The sequence below is a fragment of the Oryzias melastigma genome, linkage group LG7 (genome assembly GCF_002922805.2).
Source record: "Oryzias melastigma strain HK-1 linkage group LG7, ASM292280v2, whole genome shotgun sequence".
Taxonomy (NCBI): Eukaryota; Metazoa; Chordata; class Actinopteri; order Beloniformes; family Adrianichthyidae; genus Oryzias; species Oryzias melastigma.
Genome location: NC_050518.1, coordinates 31485580 through 31508723, shown reverse-complemented (window position 1 = coordinate 31508723; position 23144 = coordinate 31485580). Strand labels below are relative to the sequence as shown.

At 41.7% G+C, this 23144-nt stretch overlaps 1 protein-coding gene and 1 long non-coding RNA gene across 2 annotated transcripts; one reads left to right on the top strand and one right to left on the bottom strand.

Annotated features, from left to right (window-relative positions):
* Nucleotides 1-895: 895 nt before the first annotated feature.
* Nucleotides 896-10848, bottom strand: LOC112140027 (immunoglobulin superfamily member 21). Its single transcript, XM_024262928.2, has 10 exons — nt 10830-10848; nt 9442-9590; nt 8382-8497; nt 8142-8260; nt 6196-6311; nt 5433-5931; nt 3155-3255; nt 2515-2707; nt 2409-2447; nt 896-2150 (listed from the first exon to the last, which is right to left on the bottom strand). Exons 1-10 carry the CDS (start codon nt 10846-10848, stop codon nt 2068-2070), a joined length of 1434 nt encoding a protein of 477 aa, XP_024118696.2. The 3' UTR covers nt 896-2067.
* Nucleotides 10849-11062: 214 nt separating this feature from the next.
* LOC112140036 lies at nt 11063-15056 on the top strand. The gene is made up of 4 exons (XR_002918102.2): nt 11063-11172; nt 14042-14152; nt 14716-14856; nt 14960-15056. It is a non-coding gene; the product is annotated as an uncharacterized LOC112140036 (long non-coding RNA).
* The last annotated feature ends 8088 nt before the right edge of the window (nt 15057-23144 follow it).

The window sequence follows — 23144 nt, the reverse complement described above, 5'->3', positions numbered from 1 at the left end:
ACACAAATTATAAAAAAATATATTGGTGTTTGGCCAAAAAAAGTAAAATGTCCAAAACTTTTTGCTATTCTAAAATAAGCGTAATTATTTTTTTCTTCAAATTTTGAGTTTTTTAGGTTTCAAAGCTTTAATTTCTACATTTTTGGCCCCGTTGTGGCACGTTGGGGCGGGGCTAACATGAAGGACCAATCAAAATCGATGAGGGTGGTAACTTCAGTCCTGGTGCGTTTACTCTGAGAGCTGTGATAATTACGGTCAGAAAATAGCATTTAGTCTGTAAAGTCAGCAAAAGAAAAAGAGATCAAACATAAAGAAACGGCCGTGTTTACTATGGGGCTCAAACTCACATTTCCTTCATGAGAAAAAGTTAAAGTGCAGCGTACTAGCCAGTAGGCCACAGGAAATATCTGGAGCTGGAGTGTTTTAGTCATTTCATCCAAGCATGAGGACGTTTTCTATGCCTGTATGTAACACTGTAAGATAGCTCTTTGACTAGGCTAGAACAGCGTTTGGATGCGATAAAACTTCTATTTACACCCGTCTATGGACAACTTCAGACTATGATAGTACAGAGCAAACAGACATTTTCTGACCGTAATTATTACAGATCTCAGAGTCAGTGAACGCACCGGGACTGAAGTTACCACCCTCACTGATTTTGATTGGTCCTTCAAGTTAGCCCCGCCCCAATGTTGCACAATGGGGCCAAAATTTTTGAAAATGACATTTTCAGATTCGAAAACAAAAAAAAAAAAAGGTTGAAAATGTAAAAAGTTTTGAAATGTACATTTTGAAGCTGAAAATAATTAAGTTTATTGTAGAATAGCAAAAAGTGTTGGACATTTTACCTTTTTTTTTGCTCAAACACTAATATTTTAATTTGTTTTGTTTGGGTTTCAAATAATATTGGCCCTAATGTATCTCCATAGACATAACCCACTGTAAAGCATGGGGATGGATACAACAAGTTCTATCAGTCTTTAATCTAACAGAGAATCTGTGAAGGCCGTTGAAAGTCCGTTTTCCAGATCAAAAAAGCACAGCTCTAGAGGAGATCTGCATGGAAGAATGGACCAAACTAGCATCTACAAACCTGCTGCAGATCTACAGGAAACCTTTGACCTCCATCATTGAAACCAGAGATAGATTCCATAGAATTTCAAACCCAAACTATGTGATTTCCTGAAGTTTTTACTTGTCATTCTTTTTCTCTGAGGCCTCACAGCAGGAGAGCTCTGCTTCAGATCCCAACTGGGACGTTTCTATGCAGATGTTCTCATGCATGTGTGAGCTCAGTCCGAAAACATTCTTCATGGGTTGTCCTGCATCTCTAAATCAGGTCTGCATGTGAGTGAGTCCTTGTGACCGAGTGGTGACCCGCTCAGGGTGTGCGCCGCCTTCACCCAGCAGGTGTTAGGATAGGCTCCAGCAACCCTGTGCCTCAGGTTTTCCCTCCTTTTCTCCCAGGTTGTCCTGAGTTCATCTAAACACTTTCTGGTGTTCCCCAGGGCTCGGTCCAGGCCCTCTCCTGGTGGTTTTAGCATGGTGCCAGTGTCAGACAGTGTTCATCTGTGTGTGACTGTAAACGCTTTGAGCCTTCCAGGAAGGTCAAGAGGTGCATTATGGGCTTAATTCATCCAACTGAACAGTAACTAAACAGAACTGTGTCCTGTTTACTGAACCATCATGTGAATCTTCTGGAACACTCTGTTCATGTAAAGGCATTAAACATGGTTATCTTCATTAACATATGAATACAGTCAGGACTGCCTCTGTCCTGGGGGGCTCCCTCCCGTCTTTGAGGGCTGGTGTCCTGCAGGTTTTCCAGAAACCCTGTCCTCCTCGTACCTGCCTCAGGTGTGTCCCGATGGAGGCTGGTGCCGAGTCCAGACAGCACCCTGTCCCCAATGTGTCTGTGATGGTAGAGACAAAACCATGAGGGTGGGGGGCGTGAACACTCAGAACGGTGCAGTGTTTACAGTCCTGCTTAGGGGGGTGGAGGCAGCAGCATCCGTCCTCGTATGAGTGGAGAGACTTTGGGCTGGGGGGGTCGGCAGAGCCTCGGGGTCACGTCAGCTCGCAGGTGAGTCTCAGCATCAGCAGCATGGAGGTGAAGGAGAGCGAGCGCCGGCTGCTTTCTGCACTGATGACTGCAAACAGGACAACAGTGACCCCCCCAGGACAGAAGAATATGAAGGGGGGGTCCCATAAGATCAGTCAGTGCTGGGACTGTGTTTTTCTACTGTCAGAAACTGAAAAGTATCAATCCTTACAGACAAAATAGTTCAGTTAATTATTAGAAAAATAATTTAAATTAATTTAAATATCAGGTATTTGTACAAACAGCCTCAGATTTTCCTCTTCTGAAGGTCAGTGAAAGCTAAAGTCAACATTAGCGAGGGACCCACCGATGAAGTTTTCTTTTCCTTTCTTCAGCTTGGGATTTTCTGCAACACAGAACGAGACGTCAGGACTCTGTGAGGCGAGCTGAAGTCTGGGAGCGAACGCACAAACCGAACACGATGAGGCGGGTGTGGGTGTCCGTGGAGCCCAGAGGGTTCTGGGCGGTGCAGCGGAACATGGAGCCGTTCAGCTCGGCGGGGACTCGCTCCAGAACCAGCTCCCGGCCCTCGTGCTTCTCCCTGCCGTCCAGGAGGAGCCCCCCCACTCTGGTCCAGGTGAACATGGGCTCGGGAAAGACCTCCGTCTGTCAGAGCGGAACAGGTTCAGAAAGACCAAACGTTTGTGGGCTTTGAAACTGGGTTTAACGCTTTAACACCAGCTTTGATTTACTGTCATTTTTTAATGGTTAACACGATAATTCCAGTAGATTCTGAAGGAGAAAAGCGGCTCAATCGAGTCGCTTTTCTACTTCAGAATCTACTGGAATTATTGTGTTAATGGTAGAAAAGTTACAGTATGTTAAAGAATTAATTTTATGGGTATTATCTTTCTCCTTTTTGTTTTATTGTTCAAATATAAAATGTGAAAAAGAACTTTAGCTCCATGTCTTACCAAAAGCTTCTTTTCCAGAGATATTCAGAGCTTCACCGTCACAGAAAGTGTTTTTTCTTTCCATTAATTCGACCCTCAAAGAATTTTTTTCTCTTCACTTCCGTCCATCACACATCCTGTCTGAACATCAGAAACTCACCGCAGAAGGTCCAAGCTGGAAACCTCGGACGGCGATCCGCACGGTGTCACCCACTTTGGCCTCGGTGGGGGTCACGGTCAGCTTTGGTCCTCGGGGGGCGGCTGGTGAACCAAGAATGATTCATCAGAAAACACAAAAGCTTCAGTTAAAAAGTCCCATCAGCCGTCACAAACTCAGCCGCCTTAGTCCGCCTGGCACCATCGTTACCCTCAAACCTTCACCTCTTCACCTGGAAACAGAGATTGGACCTGAAAGGTCGGAACATTCCTGGAGATCCACGTTTGAAAAGAACCTTTTTGTGATTTGGAGCAGAGCTGAAGTCCGCCGCTTCGTTCCTCTGAGTTCTTATCTGAGCCTGGATGTTCTACAAGGTGTTCAGTAAAATTCTTGGTTCTGGTTTTGGTTCTGTCCCTCTCCTGAAGTCTCAGAGCCGGACTGAAGAAGGGATGGACACATTGTGACCCACAATGACAGGAGTAATGACAGGATAAGTGAACAGCAGCATCTGTCACACAGTTACAGGAGTTCATCAAAGGTCAGAGTTGAAGGTGTTCTGCACAGCCTTTAGCCCCGCCTCCTCTGAGCTCTGAAGCAACAGCAGCTTCATAACATGGAACTACAAGCAGTTCTACTCCAGGTATGCACACACACATGCAAAAAGTAAATAACAGGATTTCTTAATGTGTTTGATGTACACAACTTAATGTGTTTTCATCTAGGTAGAATTCAATCATTCTGTTTATTCTGGGTGTCATTATATGAAAGCTTTTCAAAGCATCAGCTGTGGAGAAATTCAGCGGAACCATCATGCCTTAAAAATGGGGCATTGTTGGACAATCTGAGGTGGCCTTAGCCAGTAAAAAGTCTTCAGATTCATCTGCAACTGAACATGAAATTAAAGTTCAATGCAGAAGTCAAAGTCAGCTTTTTCTGTTAGAGGAGATCTGTGGAAAACAGATGGTGAGCGGTGTGTACGTATGGGGCTTCTTAATATGACTTTACAGTCACAGTCCCATTCACACAAACACTGCGGCTAAAACACGGGCATCATCCCTAACCAGGAGCAGTGAGGGGTTCAGCGTCTTGCTCAATGACACTTTGACACACGGGTGGGCAAGGCGGGACTTCAACATGTGATGCACCTATCAGAGGTTGACCTCTGTTCCACAGCCGCCCCCAAAACCAATCAGAAGGCAGCTGACGAAGCAGTTTCTGAAGTAAAAACTGTAAACTGTAGGTCAACTAAATACTAAGGCAGTCCTGTCAGTTATACTTCTTTTGTTCGGTTTGAATATTATTTTTTTCTTATTTATTCAATCTTTATTTTATCAGGAGATTAGATCTCCTTTTCAAGGGAGACCTGGAACAAAAAGATTTTAAGAATTTTTAAATTTAAGGAATTTGAAAAAAGGAAATTATTTTATTTATTCAACTTAATGCAGCAAACAGTTTTATTGTGTTTATTGTAGATGTGTGTTTCAAAGAGCATTGGTCACCTACTGTAGAATAATAAAACCATCAGATCATCAGCTCCTAGTAGAGCAGAGACATGCAGACACCTGAGACCTGGACTTCCCCAACCCGGCTTAAAGGGTAACCAAACAGAGGAAATGGAGGCTGACTCCGCCCACTGCAGAAATGTGAGAATCCTCTCATAGGTGGCGTTGGTGAACGGGACTGTTGTCATTGCTGGAGCTGCAGATCATGACGTCAGATTTAAATGGTTTGACCAATCATGAAATTCAGCTGTAATTTGTCAAAAACTTGGTAATGGCCAAAAGACATCGCTTTCAACAACCGATTTATAGAGGTCGACAAACAAAAAAAAGGTAATTTAGGGTTTGGTTACCTTTGATCCAGCCCTCCTCCACATCTGACCCCCCAATCTATTTTGGCTAAATCCAGTTTTTTAAGGTAATTTGGCATTTAGTTAATATTTCTGCAAAATAGTAGCTGTTTTGGCTAAATGAGAATGTTTTTTTAAGGCTAATTTGGCACTTTGCTAATATTTTAACTAGCTATCAGTTTCAGTGTTTAAAGCTGTTAATTTAAGCATCTTTAGCTGTTAATCTACTGTGGGTAATACTATATATCAGTTTATAAAATGTTTTAGCATTACTTTTTCTGTTAAACTTACAGAAATGAACTATTCAATATTTGGTCATGTGAGACTTTCTGGAAAACCATAAATCTTTCCCTTTAGGCTGCGATTGTCTACAAACCGACCCCCCCCCCCCCCATCAGAGAAGGGTTATGTGGGTGCTGGTCATTCACTCACTGAGTGTGACCTCGGCCTGCATGGGCATGGACAGAGCCGGATGCTTGACCTCGCAGCTGAACAGAGCCTCGTTGTCCAGCTGGGGGTTGAGGCTCCAGGTCAGCATGGCTTTGACGTCGGTGGTGCCGTCACCCGTCGCCTGCTGCCAGTGCTGGAAGTAGTACAGCGGGTCTGTGCTTTGGACCCAGCGCGGGAACTCCCGGCTCACAACGGTCTCCGGGATCACCTCGGTGGTCGGCTCAGGCTCCGAGTCGGTCTCCTCTTCTTCAGTCAGTTCTGGGGAATCCTGGCCAGCCAGCTTCCCTTCCTGGTCCAGCAGAGACTGAGACCTCTGGAGTTTGGTGTCGTCCAGGTCCCACTTGGTGTGAACTCTGAGGCTCCACTGCTCCGTCTGGTTTGGAGCCCACTTTTGTTCTGAACTGGAAGCCACCGACGTTTTGGAGGAGGACTGGACGGTTGGTAGAACATCAATCAGCTCACCGTCCCGCTTGAAGTACACCTGAGAATGAAAGCAAGCAAAACAACTGTTTCTCTGAGAGTCCAAGACGGATTTACCTGTATCAACCAGGAAATTTCTCTGAATTAATTTTTCTTTGTGCGATGCTTGCACACAAAATCCTTGACATGCTGTAACTTTTTAACCATTAACACTATAAATCATGCTAACCATAAAAAATGATAGTAAATCAAAGAACATAAACACTGGTGTTAAAGGGTTAAAATAACCAGCAGATCATGACCAACCAAAGCAGGAGTCACTCACCACAGGAGCTGGTTTGGCTCCTGAAACCATGCAGACCAAGGTGAAGTTCTGGGCCTCATAGCGGCTGAAAGGGGCGGGGCTGTTGGCGGCCTCCACAGAGATGGAGCGAGGAGGAACTGCAGGAAGCCACACAGATGATTATTTAGAGATGAAGCTCAGCTGAGTTCAGCTTTATCATGTTTTACACCAGAAACCTCCAAAGATAGAAGGAGACCTCCACCGTTAGTCTCTGAAGATCTGCAGCTTCTGGGTCACAGAATGAACTTCCTGTCATGGTTACACTTTCGTTCAGAAACACGATTCATTCATGCGGCTGAAAGATTAAAATAATGAAGAACAGAAAACCACACGACTGCTTCTCACTCTCCCATTTATTCTTCATCAAACTTAAAACTGAGCAAAAACGATTGAATCTCATTTAGTTTCCAGTTGGACCAAAACTAATCAAGCAGACAATCACAGCAGCATTCACTGTGTTCCCGACTTAATGATCATATTAAATGAAATATGACAACCCTTTGCACATATGGTTTACATATAAACAGATAAGCTATTGTTTTTATATGCAAAAATGAACAAACAAGCTTTTCCCATTACTCTGGGTCTGTCTGGCTCCAGTGTAATTCTATAGGTGAGGATCAGTGACACACCAGGTTTTTGATGCTAATTGTTCACCGTTGTCTTCAAAGAGGCAATTATCATTAATATATTGAAGCATCAACGTCATTTCAGTTCATCTCTGTAAAACAGTCTGTCACCTTCTTGTTTTACTTTAAGTCTGCAGTTTTCTACTTCTGGGTTCATTTGCTTTGATCAGTTTCATGTTTATCCACTAAAGTCTAAATTACTGTTTCAAGGTCACATTCAGAAATAAAACATTTGAATTTTGACCCTTTAGACGAAGTTTGTCATCGATGTATGAGGTTACAGTATATAAACTGCTCAATATTTAGAGATTTTGTCATTTACATACGTGCCTTTCCAATTTGGTCTGAATTTTGATCAATATACTTAAAAGTTCTCTATCATTAATAAAAATGAATGACAAAATAATAATAAAATAATGTTGATCTTGGTCAACATCCCTGAAAGGCTTATCCAAGCGATCATGCTCATCTAAAAGGATCTGAAAGCTAAGGCGGTCTCCCCTGACGGCCAAACTGAGTTTTTTTAATGTCCTTGACATGCGACACCTTAACACCCGAGGTGTCGCCTTGCACTCCATTTGTCATCATACTGAACTATGTTGTGAGGAAAGCCACCGCAGGGCGAGAAGAAGAACTCTGTTTCACCATCAAGAGGCGGCAAAGCCATAATCACCATCACAGACCTGGACTTTGCTGACGATATGAACCATACCAGACAATAGTACACGATGTTGAAGCAGAATGTGGAAACATCGGACTCGCACTGAATGCAAACAAAACCAAAGTTATGTTCTATCGTGAAAAAGATATAAAAACAAAAGGTGGGAAAATGATCAAACATCGAGGAGGCTACAACGGGACTTTAAGTATCTGAACTCCAAGGAAACGGACATCAGTGACAGGAGAGAAATGGCTTCACAGTCCTTTAACAAACTGAGGTTTATGGAAAAGTACCAGGCCAAAGAAACTTAAACTACAGCTGTTTAGAGCAACAACAGAGTTAATCCTCCTGTGGCAGCTCAACAAGAAACAGAGGAGAAGAAAATGAATGGAACCTACACGATTGTTGAGACAGGTTTATAACATCTCCTGGTACGAGAAGATAACCAACAGCAAGCTGCCTACAGACTCAGAGTATTTATCATACATTATCCAGTCACCTGTACCCCAAAACATGGAACTTCTGCAAGAGGTCGACCAACATTTAGAGACACCCATCTACACGACACCAGTCAGAGGTCCTCAGGTTCCTCTGGACAACATGAGCCCTGGTGAGCTTCAATGTCGGTGGATCCTCACCAATGATGGTGAGGGCGGTGCTGTCCGAGCCCAGCAGCAGCAGGTCGGGGGAGCCGCCATCATAGACGCTCACGTGACATTCGTAGAGGCCGTTGTCCTCCATCTGAACCTCGGGAAGCCTGCTCACAACAAACAAAATTTAGATCTCAGAGATGTTTTCATCTCAACTCCTCCAGAGACTCGTTTACTTCATCACACGTGTTCATGAGACGACCCCGACCGGTGGAGGTGGAGTCTTACCGTACTGTGGAGTGGTAAACCAGCTGCTCGGGTGTGTCCTCTCTGTGGGCATGACTGGAGTTGAATGCAGCATCGTAGGTGAAAATCTTCTGCTTGGTGTTCCCTCCTTCATCAACCTGAGGAACAAGATGTGGGGAGTCACATCAGAACCTGTGATCAGGCGTCACGCCAGCAGAGAGCTGTGTGCATTTGGTCAAACCTTTGATGAAGACCTTTTTTCTGGAAAAGTTTTATTTCTGATTAAAGATTAGTGATGAAAAAGCATGAAGGCCCCTTCTGAATGGAAGACAGTAGCTTTGTGTTTGCTTTGTGATGTTTCAGCTTTATGTTTAAAACTTTGCATTTTTTGTCGTTGGATCTGGTCGTCAGAAAAGTCCTTAGCAACAGTTGCTAGCGTTGTTAGCTCCTGTCATGTCACAGAAGATACTGCTGAGTAGTACATAGACATGAACAAACGTTCAATAGACGTGTTCAGTGAACAAAGACAATGGACCAAAGATAGACAGTAGACACAAACACATTTTTGGCCCAAATGGAACCCCGTACGGCCCAGTCTCAGCCAGACTCCGCCTTCAGCGGCTAACCCAAGATAAATTCAGTTTGAGACCTCTGGTCTAGAGTGACCCTCCCCCATTCAAAGGTGGATGAATAATTTCTGACATCACTAAATGGATTTGAAGCAGTGAGAATGAAGCCTAAAGTGGACTGGAATAGACTCTGCCCACCTGAACGTCATTCCAGAGATAACAATTGGGTGGGACAGAGTTGAGTTTGAAGCTCTGTAGGATCAACCCAACTGTCAATCAATAAAATCCAGAAACTTAAAAAAAAAAATCCACAAATAAACTGAAACTGTGTCATAAATACTCCAAAATGTTGCTTCAAACTAGAAATTACACAATTTAATTTCCGGTAAAGTGATAATTGAATGTTTCTATTAATGTGTTTAGTTTCATAAAACCTTTTTATTGCTGCATTGCTATGCAGCTCAAGTACGTGACAAATAAAATTGATTGATCGATTGATTGATTGATTGATTATCTCTTTCCGCCCAGCTCACCTGGAACCACGCGATCTCCCTCAGCTCGCCGTCCGTCCGAAAGTTGCACTTAAGTGTGACGGTGTCTCCCATCACGACGGGGGGGAGGGGCTCCATGGACACCATCAGATAACCTGCACAGAGCGGGGGGGCAGTTATGATGACATAATCTGATGCTTTCTAATCCTCATCTGATCCAGCAGATCAGTTCCTCAGACCCAGAACTACCAGTGAATGTTTTCATCTTCTTAAGTGGACCACAGTGAAGTCCGAGTGTTTGTTTGTGCTGCTGCTCCACCAGCAGCACGCCTCCATGATGTTGGTCCACAAACTAAATCCCTTTCAGCCTTTAAATCCAGCCACTTCAAAGCAGATCCAGGGATCACTGATGATGTCAAATGTTGTTATGGAGTTTTGTTCCTGCCCCCCCCCCATAGAAGACTTTCCTGCTTCAGAATAACCATCAACCCATGAAGTTCAGTCCTGGAACATCTTCCTCATGGTGTTTTTGTGCATCATTGCTCACAGCAGCTCGTTTTCATGCAGCATCCGTCTCATGTTCACTGCGGGAAGGTCAGCGTGGACCGACGCTGTGAGGAGCGGGAAAACGCCCGGCGGCGCCGTCGGCCCTCCTCACCTCCACAGCGCTGCAGCGGATGACCTCTGGCCGCCGGCAGAGATTATTCCTCTGCATGCTCCTCTCCTAATCCTCCCTGCAGCTTTCATGAGCCGAATGTGAGCCGGCTGCATCCCGCCAGAAACACCGACGAGGTGATGGAGAAACCAGACATGAACATCGGAGAAAAATCAAGAAACCGATTCACTTTTGTCTGTTTTATTTCTGTCTTACTCTGATAACTCTCTCCCAGAGGCGTCAGATTGGTTTAACTATAATCTGATTTGCTTTTTTGTGTCATTTATTCTTCCTATAAACTATAAGTTCTGTTCATGTTTTTAAGTTAAAGGTCTGACATGATGTCATGTCCTCAAATGATCTAAATCTAAAAAAATCTGGAAATCACATTGTATGATTCTAAAACATTTATTTATTAGCTGTAGTCGGTTTGTGGTTCTGCAGCTCAAATGTTTCCTGTAGTTTTTCTTCAGGTTTGCACTGCAGGAGGGATTCTGGCCCACTCCTCCTTACAGATCTCCTCTAGATCAGTCAGGTTTATGGACTACTGCTGATAGAACAGAGTTTGAGTTCCCTCCAAAATTGTTCTATTGGGTTTTGGTTTTAGACTTGCTAGAACACTCCAGAATCTTGATCTGCTTCTTCCAGAACCACTCTTCGGTTCTCCTGGCGGTGTGTTTCATACTGGAAGATCCAGCCACGACTATCTTCAATGTTCTGACTGAAGGAGGTTGTTCCCCAAAATCTCTCAATAAACAGCCCCGCCCATTCTTACCTTCATACAGTGCAGTCATTGTGACCCACAGCATGATGCTACCACCCCCATGCTTCACAGTAGGGATGGTTCTCATCATTCTTCTTCCTCCAAACACAGTGAGTGGAATTCTGGTCTCATCTGATCAGATGACTTTCTCCTGTGATCCTCTGGATCATCCAGATGGACAAACTGAAGATGAGCCTGGACATGTTCCTGCAGGGGAACCTTCAAACCATGACGGCTGAGTGTAACCAGTAACCATGGAAACGGCGGTTCCAGCTCTTTCCAGCTCATTGACCAGCTCCTCCCGTGAAGTTCTGGGCTGTCCTCACCTTTCTTAGGGTCACTGAGACCCCACCAGGTGAGATCTGTCATGGAGCTCCAGTCTGAGGGAGACTGACAGTCATGTTTAGCATTTAAGTGCTCCAACAGTGGATCTTTTTTCTCTAAGCTGATTGGTTTTTGTCCTCTCCAGCCTTGTGGAGGTCTACAGTTCTGTCTCTGGTGTCTTTGGACTTCATTACAAAGTATGGAGGTGAACTTTTCACATTAATCAAATCCTTGTTTCCTGCTTCATTGCCTAAATTAAAAAAAAAGTGATTCTTTGTTTGCATTCTGTCTCACAGTGTTTCTGTGATGAACATTTACAGAACAAACTTTTTAAGTTGGACATCGAGTCTGAGACCTTTGTCTGCTGTGAGTCTGAAGAGAGCTGCTGTCCTGTTTCAATGTCAAGAGTAACCATTGACAAAACAGTTATGTCATCACTTTAGGTTTGATTAATGTCACGGCTTAGACTCTGCGCCCCTAATATTATAACATTGATGACTAAAGCTCTTTCACTCCATTTTCTCTGTAGTTCCAAATATAGATCCACATTATCTAATTATAGGACGGCCTTCATCAGAACAAAGTTTCTCCACATCTTTTTCCATTTTTATCTCTAAATCAGGATTATAATCTGGTGTAAACCCCCACCCCCCATTCTTGACAAACTGACCATTTTATCAATTAAAAGCCACAGAGTTCACAATAAACTTCTCCTTCAATATGTGTCATATAAAAAATAAGATTAAAACTGTTTCTAAAGATTTCTTGTTTTAATTGTTGTGAATTTGGAGCAGACAGGAAAAAAAACCTTCTTGGAAAAGCCTGCAGTAGTGATGAGCTCAAACTCATGTGGACGCATTCTGATGGAGACCAATAGATCCATGAACGTCTTTGTTTAAAGTGGACTGAGTAAAAAACTGAACGGCTGGATAATTCCAATTTTGCTCATCATTTTTGTTGCACCGCTAATGTTAGCTTTAGGAGCTGTAAGCTAGTGGGAGAGAGTGGAAAAAGATGGATGATGGAAAATGAGGGCAGACTTACTCCGTTCCAGCAGTCCCGCCCACAACTCTGAGGTGAAGTTCAATTCCACAAGTTCATAGACACGAGTCACATCACACCCAGCGACGTAGCATGTTAGTCAGCGCTGCAGTAACAAGCTAGCAAGCTCTGCTCCATTGAGCTAGTGAGCTCTGCTGTCCACCAGGCGGCTGACTAGCGTAGCGAGCTAACCCACTGAGTGTCCACTTAAGCTAATGTGGGCAAACAGGGGGGGGGGCACAACAGAAACCGCAGACAAACCCATTTGGGGTCACCTTTTCTGCTCACTTTTTAACCATATGGGGCCACTTGGCCTTGCTGGCTGGGATTTAAACAGATGTGACACATTTTTACACTTTACACCAAATACTTATTATTTATGTTCTTGAAGAAGATCCACAAAGTGGATTTAACTAAAAGAAAACCTAAAGAGTTCTCAACAATCCTTCAAGGAAACCAGATCAAATACGTTAATCCAGCGGCTCTGTTGATCCAAAGAGAGATCAGAAGTCAACATCTGTACCCAGGGACAGTTCCACATCTGCAGTGAAAGGCTCCAACCCGACAGACTCACCAGAACTCCATCTCCCAGAAACCATCTGGACTCAGCCGTGTCTCAGTGACCGCTGCTGAATAAATTCAGGTTTCTGTTCCTGTAATTAAAGCAGCTGCCCCAGCTTTAGGCCGTCCTCATTGCCCTGATGCCTGCATGGCGGGGTGGGACGGGGCGGGGGGCCCTCAGGCTGCTGTGAGGTTTCCAGGAGGACACATTTATTCATAATCCAGAATCTAGGCAGAAGCTCCCAAGATCATGGACAGAAAATCTGCGATTTCTGCTGTGGGATTAACGTACGCGCTCTTGATGGTTGGAACAGCCACCAGCTTTTAATCATTTCAAAGTACAGATTACCATAAGCAATGTGGGTCAGAGTCAGACAATGGGCTCGCTTATCCCCGAGGGAGAAATCTCCAAACAGCATTAGGTAATGCTCCCCGGCCGTCCTGCTCGGAAACGTCTGAACTCCATTCAGATGATTGTTTCTGCCGCCGCCACAGCAAACCGCGGGATCTGCAGTCGCTCTGCGCAGTCGAGAGGTCGTCTGCAGGAACATCAGCGGCCCAACGCAACTCTTCAGTCTCTAACAGGGAGACTGATCTCAGAAAGACACGTTTACCAACAAGTCAGTCCACAAACAAACTCTAATGTTACAAACAAACCTGGGAATCCAAAAATCTTCACACAAAACATATAAACAAACACAAACAAACAACTACAGCAAACACACAAACATGTAATCAGTTCATTCCATCGAACAATATTTGTACAAAGGTGATACCTGTGCTCAGGTGTGCTACTGTGATGGTTGATGGGCGAATTATGGGATGTAAAAAAGAGGGGGCCAGAAGCCCAAACAAATGTGCTATAGATTTCCAACTGTAAAAAATATTATTTTATTAGCAAAGTGTAAGCATTTAATGACTGGATACACAACCTCCTAAAGCAGAAGGTCCAATCTTTTTACACCGAAGCTTCTGTCAGAAAATCCAATCAGTCTTTATTTATATAGCACATGTACACACATGTTCTACAAGTACACAGAGATAGGAATAATCTGTGCTGGCGACAGGAGGAGGAGGACAGCACTGAAGGAAACTGTTTACTTTTTTATTCAGTTTCTTTATTTTCCACATTGACTTTTAATCCACCTTCATTCTATTCTCAATCCTAGCTGAACTTCTTAATCTAAACTCCTCTTTATCAGTTGTCCAGCAGCAGAGAACAGATTTAGCCTTTTCACACTGCTGTGATGTCTTTATACCAACCTCTAAATTTGGATCTGGTCCTGAATGTCTTCCAGACAGAGAGAGGAACGAGGGAGTTCTTCATGGATTATGGAGGAACGAGGGAGATCTTCATGGATTAACGAGGAAAAAGAAAGTGGTGGCAGAGGAAGAGGCAGCCAAAGACTGTGTGAGGCTTTTCCTTATTCATGTAAATAATCTAAAAACGAAGCTTTAGTGGCTCGTTCCCACATTCCAACACACTAAACATTTCAATAATGGTTCCCTTAAGGAGGAACACAAACACGGATGGGAACACCATCAAATTCACTATGTAGATTCATTATTGTGGGTCAGTGTGAGACAACTGTTACATCTGACCATATCTGACCTTTTATTATTCACTGGTTAGAGATGTTGAGGTTAAAAATCTTTAAATTAATCTTAAACTTCTCTTATCGTATTTTACCATAAAAATCCTGACATAAAACAGACGATTTTAAATGTTCTAAAGTTCTTGATCACAAAGAAACCATAAAGAGAAACTAACAAGTCCAGTTCCGTGGCCTTGTGGTAGAGTGTCCGCCCTGACATTGGAAGGTCATGAGTTCAAATCCAGGCCGACTCATACCAAAGACTCTAAACATGGGGCCCAGTACCTTCCTGTCCGACACTATGATAGTAGCTCTTTTATTACATCTATTGTAGCTCCATCTCACACCACCCTCAACCCCCTTTAACTCCATTCTAGCTTCATCATGACTCCATCCAGCTGCTGCTATTTCCACCATCGTGACTCTGAGTCCAGACGCCAAAAGCCGTTGTTATAACTACGGTGGCCCGGAGTGGTTCAGGGCTGCTGGGAGTTTCCACTGAGGAGTTCCTGGTGGGGGTAAAGCATCAGAACTCTTGTGGGGACAATAATGGGTTTTAATATCTTTACAGTAGTGTGTGAGTGCATGTGTATTATAACATTTTTTTTTATCCTTCTTCAGGGCCAACCCCTCACCAGAACCAGGTTACAGTGTCCAAAATGAACACTCCACCAAATAAAACCACATTTACCGTTTAAGGAGTAAAGTCTTGAGCAACATTTGCTACATGGATAAAGGTTTGCACTTCATTAGTCTTGTTAATGAGCTTATTGGTGGATCTCAAAGTCTTTCTGCCATTCTCATTCATAATCAATTGTTCAGATTCAATTGGTTTTCTTCTTTTACTTAGTTTTATGTGACTCTTAAGCACACGGAATGATCTTTAATTTCTGCAGATGTTCTTTTGGTGAAGACAACAGAAATGACCAGAATTCAGTTATAATTCATGTCAGGGTTGTTTTCTGTAAGGAAGTGTTTGTGGATGACCCAAAATACAGCAGACCGGGCTCAGTGAGAGGAACATGAAACATTTAAGAAGTTAACCAAAACCTTGGAAGAAACTACTCTGGAACTGAAACAGAAGACCCTTAAATAGACTGAAGGTCATTAACTGAAATGAAGTCAGCTGTGGATCAGGACAAACCTGACACTGATGAGACTGAAGGGCAATTCTAAAACCAACATGACTGAAGCCCAGAACACAACTGACACAAACCAAAGTCTACGATCTGCACAGTTTTCAGCTAAAGAAAAAAAAAACAGAAAAATGTGGCGATTTTTACTAGAACGAGTCAGAATTCAGAAAGAAAACAACCTGATATGTGTAAACTAACACACATACTATGTCTTAATTGTGAAGAGAATATTTTACTTATACGATTAATATAGTGTAATAAATAATATATTTTGTTCTTCTGTTTGAACACTAACAAATTTCTGTAAACTGAACAGTATTTTACTAAAGTTCAGCCAGTTGTACACAGTACAAAGGTTTACGGTATTTGACTATTAACATCTGTGGGAATTTACTGTAAAACGCAGTGGATTGTGGGAGTTTCTCTTGTAACTACTGTAATATCCAGTTACTGTGAATCAGAAGAAAAATGTCCACAAAAACACGACCAATCTCAAACAAGTACGTCCGTATTTTTCTGACCTACTTCGACGAAGTTTAAGATGCAAACTGTTAATTGTCAATAAAGCTCGTTAAAACAGCCTCAATCAGCTGTTCTGTGTAAACTGGGAGGGACTATCTTTATTTTAGCTCATTGTAACAGATTTCTGTCAACTCCGCAGGATTTTACTGTAATGTCTGTAAACAGTAATGAATCTGAAAACGCTCATGCTCACTGTAACCCTCAATGTCTTATTTACAGGGAAAATGTGGATTTCCATGTGCTTTTCAAAAATGGATTTAGCTTTTCCCAAATATTTGAGTTTAAACTGTGTGAGTGACAAATATAACACAGTTCCTGCTTTTGAACAAGAAAGGACAAAAATACATTTTCAGGGATAAATAAAAGTATCTTGAATTTTCTTGATGCTTTTATTTCTGTACTGAAACAACATCCTGTTGGTGTTTTTAAGAGGAGACCTTCCAGTCATCTGACAGTTTTCTTTATCCTGTCATAGAGTTTTCAATGTGAAGAAACTTTAGAGTTTAGTATCAGGTTGTTACATCAGAAGCTCCACTCAGAATAGGAAATTATAGATCAGGATATTTTCACTGTGAAACTGTAACTGATAATCTTCACGCACAGATAGACTATAAATTAATATGCTTACTGTATAAATGTATTTCTTCTTTGAAACTAAATTATCTGGAAGGAAGCTTTCTCTGGAGCAGTTTTTGTAAGTTTCTGTGGTCCCAAACATGCTCCAGGTTGATCGTTTTAAGGTCCAACAGCTGATGTTCCAATACCACATGTTCAACAGTTTCAGTTTCAGATTGAGAAAGCTGCATTGCCCATTCTCATTCTTCTTCATGCTCCAGACGATGGTCACCGGGACTCCTCCCCTTCATGTTTCCTGTCCGTGACGAGAGCCGCTGGGTCTGTTCCTCTTCACGCCGGTTCCTGGGGAGGGGTTCTGATGCCCCACCCATCCGTCTGGCTGCAGAAACCCTAAAGGTTTTTTGGATTTTTCTTGTTTTGGTCTTCCATGCCCTCTCCTCCAGGTTTTTGGGCCTCTGGGATCTGTCCGTTTGGGGAGGGGTATTGTCAGGGTTCTGTCACTTTGTTTGGAGTGCTTTTTTTTTTTTGTCATGTTCTGAGTTTTCCTGCCAGTCACATTAATTCCAGGTCAATCCTGATTCACAGCTGATTTCACTTCAGTTAAAACCCAACAACCTGTTTAAGTTTCTGGTTTTCAGTTCATACGTGTCAGGTCATCTGTTCTGTTCTGTCGCCATTTTAGTCCTCCAGGGTTTTTGTCATGTTTCTGTTTGTTAATTAGTTTACTGTTCTCCCACCAAGCCTGATCTCCTGCGTTTGAGTCCTCCACCACCTTCCTGACACACTATTGCAGATAAATAAAATAGATGTTGAGACAAAAGTTTGCTAGTTCAGAATATAAACTGGTTTCTCAATCTGTCAAAAAAACACAAGTTTTTTTCATAAATCAGAAATAAAAATGTCAATTTGCCAACTCCGTCAGATCGTCATCAGCTGTCAGATGGACATTTTTGAACTTCTTAGGGGAAAATAAAAACTGGTCTTCAGTTTTTGTTATTTATTTATTTTCATGTATTTTTATTATTTTTTTACATATTCATTTTTTATTTAAGGAATAAAAGATGAGCAGATCTTTTTCCTCTTTTTTTATTCGTTTAAGGATTTTTTTCCCCCTTTGGTGTCAAAATAAAAGTTTGAAAAAGCCAATTTTTAAAATTTGGGTATTTTTATAAAAGTGTGACATTAAAACTTAAGTAATTTATCAAACTTTATTGTATATCAGAGTAACTAAATCCTATTAAACTTTAATCAGAACCTGCATTTTTTTCACATAAATATTTACTTTAAGTGTGTCTGACAGAGTCGACAAAAATTTTATAGTAAATATAAGAATTTGTTAAACAAATTTTCAACATTTTGTCTGTGTCTTTTAAAGGTTAGATGGCACGAAGATGTATCTTTATGAATATGTAGCAGAAATCACTACAGAGTAAAACATGTTGAAGTTCTGACTCTCAGTAAAAACTTAACAGAAGTCAAACTGATGTAAGTTTCCAAAGCCAAACAAGGACATTCTCATGTATGAAACACAGAAAGACTTCAGAGTCCAGAGTTCTGATTGGTTCTGACCCACAGGTTCTGCAGAGCAACAGAAGAAACTGAAGGAACATCACTAACAGAACTGGCAGAATTCTGGTCTGAAATCAGAATTTATATTTAACTTTAACTGTTTAATGGACACTGAGGGACTAAAGGAGTGTCAAACTTAATCGTACATGAGGCCAAAATCCAAAACACACCTGAGGTCACGGGCTAAACAGGATAAACATTTATATAACACTCGGAAACTACATTTTTAAAACTATAAAACCATAAAACTGTAACTTTTTATGATAATTATGAACTAGATATATAGCATCACCTGCAATAATGCTAGTGTGAATGCTGGAAGCTGAATTTGGCCGCTGAAGATGCTGAAACTGAAAACTACAAACGCTGACGTTGTTAATTAGCTAAATGCATAATTAGCCTAAAAAACTTTAAAAAATAGGTTAGCCAAAACAGTTAGCATGTAGCTAAAACATTAGCTTAACTCCAAAACAGCCTAAGAACTTTACCAAAGCCTAAAAAATGTTAATAAAAGACAAATCAGTCCAAAAAACTATCAGAATGCCCATTTTTAAAACTTTAAAACTGTAACTTTTTAACATAATTATTAATAATAAAAATGCAGGAATATGATTCCAGAATAAATCAACTTAAACCTTAAATAACTTTCAATATTTTACTCTCCATTAAAATATATTTTGTAAGAATTATACATGTTAAAAATAAGTGCAAGATAACATCTGGTCATTAACAATAACATGATCTGGAGGGCCGGATAGAATTACCCAGAGGGCCGGATAGATCCGGCCCTCTGGGTAATTCTATCCGGCCCCCGGGCCTTGACTTTGACACTTGTGGTCTAAAGGAAGGGACATTAGGAATTAAGAATCAGAAACTAAACTTTAAAAATCATGAATTCATAAAACAAATCCGCCTCCTTTCAGTTTGGAGGTTGAAGAAACAAGTCCAGTTCTGATGTTCAACATCTGACAGCCAGCCTTCCATCCGAGGATGCAGACTCAGCAGCAGACGGACTCACCCAGAGCTGGATCCAGGAGGAGGGGGAGGAGGAGGAGGAGGAGAAGAGGAGCCGTCATCCTGCCGAGAGCCGCCGCCCAGAACCACAGATGCTCCGTGCGCTGTGAGGGAGGATGAAGCCATCCTTCACACTGAGGCCGGCTCTGACCCGCTCTTCATGTTTAGAGGATTACTCTCTCTTTCACCTCCCTCTCTCCTCCTCCTCCTCCTCCTCCTCCCTCCATCACTTCAGGAGCAGAGTTTGACCCGCTTTCCGTGGATGATGATGCATCACTTCAGAGGCCGGAAAATCACCCAAAACAGCCTAAAAATAAACTCTGTGGACACGAGCAGAAAGGCTCTGAGGCTGTGGGAAATATTTGGATTTATATTCTAATGTTGACTTTTAAAGCTGTTAGTTTACAGAGAAAATCACATGTGGATGATTATTTTACCAACACTAATGTGATTGACTGTGTGAGTTTTCTGGGTCACTTTCTGGTTCCTGCTGCTGTCGGACAAAAGATCCAAGTTAAAAAAAAACTCTTTATACGGATCAATACTATAATGTTCTTCAATAGATATTTATGGATCGGTAGTGGACCCTCTTTGGCTGGGGGAGGGGGGGGGGTCGTGGATGTCCCAAACCCTCATAAATACTGGAGGAATGCTGTACACCAAATGGTTTTGGAGAGCGGCTGTGTCTACAGCTCACCAGTCCCCCAGAAGACGCATCGTTTTACACACTTGGGTACGTGACGACTGATAGGACTTCAACTTTAAACAAGTTCGACCAACAACAACATTCAGTACTTAAAGCTCTAAAGATAAGTCCAACCAATGCAGCAATGTGCATCTCTGCTCCACGTTTACATATGGCGAAGGCCGGCTCTGGGCCGCGTGGCGCCCTGTGAAAAGTGAGTATTTTTTGACCAAAATGGGAGGGGCTATTTTCCAAGCAACTGAATGTAAATAAAAGAGACAAACCTCAGCTTTGAGGATTCTCTTTTTTGACCTTAAAGCTGTCCCTGAGGACTTGTTCTGCTGCTTTTTCATCCTTAAAAATTTTAGAGATATGTGTGTGTAATTTACATTTTCTTTGTTTTCCATTTTGTCGGTGCGTTTGAGAATCAAATTCCTGAATATTCCTTCCATTTCTGATGTGGAGATGAAGATTTTCAGCATCTGGACTCCTGGATGCTGATGCGTTTGACTCCAGTTCAAACTGGTTCATCATCAGTCTTTCACTGATCCATCATTTTTGGACTTTCCAGCACATTGCTGATCATTTCATTTTGAATTTAATGAAATAATTCTGCCTCTGAAGAAAAATGTAGAGCTTTGATATATTAGTTATGAGAATGCTCTTTCTGGTTCTATAAACTACATTTTATTTGATTTTGAGTTAGAAAAACCTGGAAAACTCCAAGAATGTTTTGATCCACTTCTCCTTTCAAGGATTTTGTTTATATTATTTCTGTAAAAAAACATTTTCACTTATTCTCTCTATTTCATCTTTCATGTGAGGGTTTGGTTTTTCTGTTTCCTTTGGTTTTGTCACTGCAGGTTCAGTTGATAATCATCCACAGAATCTTCATTTTAGTTCATCGTTCTCAGTGTTTTAAATCAAAGAGGAGGTTTATGGATGCAGTGAATATATTGGTAGAAGGATGCTGAGTCTAGAGCTGCCAGGAAAGAGGTCTAGAGGAAGACCAAAGAGGAGGTTTATGGATGCAGTGAATGAAGACATGAAGGTGGCTGGTGTTAGAGTGGAGGATGCTGAAGACAGGCTTAGATGGAGGAAACTGATTCGCTGTGGCGACCCCTGAAGAGAAAAGCCCAAAGGAAAAGAAGAAGTTCTCAGTGTTTTTAAGGGTTTGGTTCTCAGTCTGTTGTTTTGGATCCACCTGTTTTGTTTCCTTATGAACTTTAAGTTTTTGAAGTTTAAATTCTCCCATCGTGATTATTCATGAAGCGTTTCAGTTCTAGTCTTCAGAATAACTGATCTGTTTTTCTTGGATAATGTTATGGTTTTGTTTTTTTTACTGTTTCTCTTCTTAAGGTTTGAAACAGGTTGTTCCCACAGTCCATGAACGCCTCACTGATCACGGGTCAGCTCTGTTTTTGTTTTGTAGTGAAAGCTGGTTTTCCCCTGACAGTAAACGCATCACTTCCTGATTGCTTTGCTTTCGTTTTTCCACAGACTGTCTTTTTGAACCAGAATAAATCCTGTTTGGAGAGAGAGTCTTCTGTAATCCGTCAGTAAGTGAATGTTCTTTTCTTAAAACCTTTTATTCAGAAGGTTACAGTAAAAACCTGGAAAACTTTTGTTCAACTTTATTCTATTCATTTATGGAAGTTCAGACTCTTTATATATTTAAGTTCTGTTAACATATAAATCATATGAACTAGTTACATCTGTGGAGTTCAGACTGGAGATTATTCTCTGCTGTCGGTTTAAAGTTTTATCCTCTAACTTCATGACGTGAATTTAATTTGACTTTTTCAGCATTATTCTTCTAAAGTCTAAATTATTGTTTGGGTTTTTCTGTTTAAGTCATTTAAACGGTTTTAAATGTTGTTTTAAAAGGTTTTTGGTCTCTAAATTTAAATATTTATTAAAATAATATGTATTTTATGTGTTCTACAACTTTTTTTTTCTTTCTTTTTGAAAATTGAAACATCTAAATGTTATATTATTGGAACTGCAAAGAAACATGAAACAGATTCTTTAATATTATGTTCCAGCTTTAACATGGAGGTCAATCATTAATTTAGATCACATTATCTTAAAAAAGCATCATCTCCTGCAGGATTCTGGGATCATGTGATCCTAGCAGCAGATCTAATGGTTTTACTGTCCAGGTTTCTGTGGTGATTCAGGACATTTTGAAGTTTTATTTTCTAGATAAATTAACTGAATTCTCTCGTACATGAAGAGTTTTGAATTAAATCAGAGTATTTTAAACTCTAGTGTGCTGAGACTTCATCAGGTGTTCTGTGGGAAATTATTCAACGTCCTCATTGGTCTAAAGAAACTTACCATCAGGAGGATATCAGAGCAGGTCTCACACTGAGCAGTTAATATGAAAGAACATTAATTATATATTTATTTGATTCTATTTGAGACACTTTGATCAGAATGAGTGAGTATTGTTAAGACAGACCACACAGTTTCTGTTTCACATCTTTGGTTTCTGGTCCTTCTTGTGATTTTTATCAAGGTGAAAATGTACCGCAGCTCTAAAAAGGGTCATGTTTTTCGCATGTGCTCCAACATGTGAGGACAGAAGAGAACTCTGTCTAAGATTACGTTCTTTCAGGTGTGAACTTCTGTTGGTGGGGTTGATGAGCCCCTCATACACCGGTGTCCGTGAGTCTTCATCCTCTGGAAACTCCTCCTGCTGCAGAAGAGGATGTTGAAGGCAGACGCTCGGACGTGTTTGTTTCTGCTGGTAAATCTTCTGTTGTTGTAAACAAATCTCTCAGAGAACAAGCCTCAAACTTCATCTTAACATGTAGATGTTTGTGAAAGAGTCTATCAGAGACACAGTTATTACAGCATAAACGTCATCTGTAGAAACCTTCACACACTGAAAACCAGCTCAGATACAAATCAGTTCACGTGCACATGTACAAGCAAACACGTGCACGTAGATATCCTAAAGACAAGCAGAGACCGTCTGCACGTCTGGGTTCTACTGTAGACGATGTTATGGAATGGAAGAGAATAAAAGAGGGAGGAGTTCATGTTCAGACAAGCTCCACCAACACCTGGTTTACAGTCCAGGTAACCCCCCCCCCTCCCCCCATTCCTCACCCAGCAGAGAGCCAGGCAAGGACCACTCCCTATGCTCCTCCCACTCTGTCTCTCGCTTGTTTACTCGGTCCAGCAATCTTCAAGTTCAGTCAGGTTCACGTTTCTCTTGAGCGTATAGTCTGGTACGTTCTCCTTTATAAGCAGCCGTCATCAGTGTGTGAATGTGTGTGTGTTGGGGGGGGGGGTA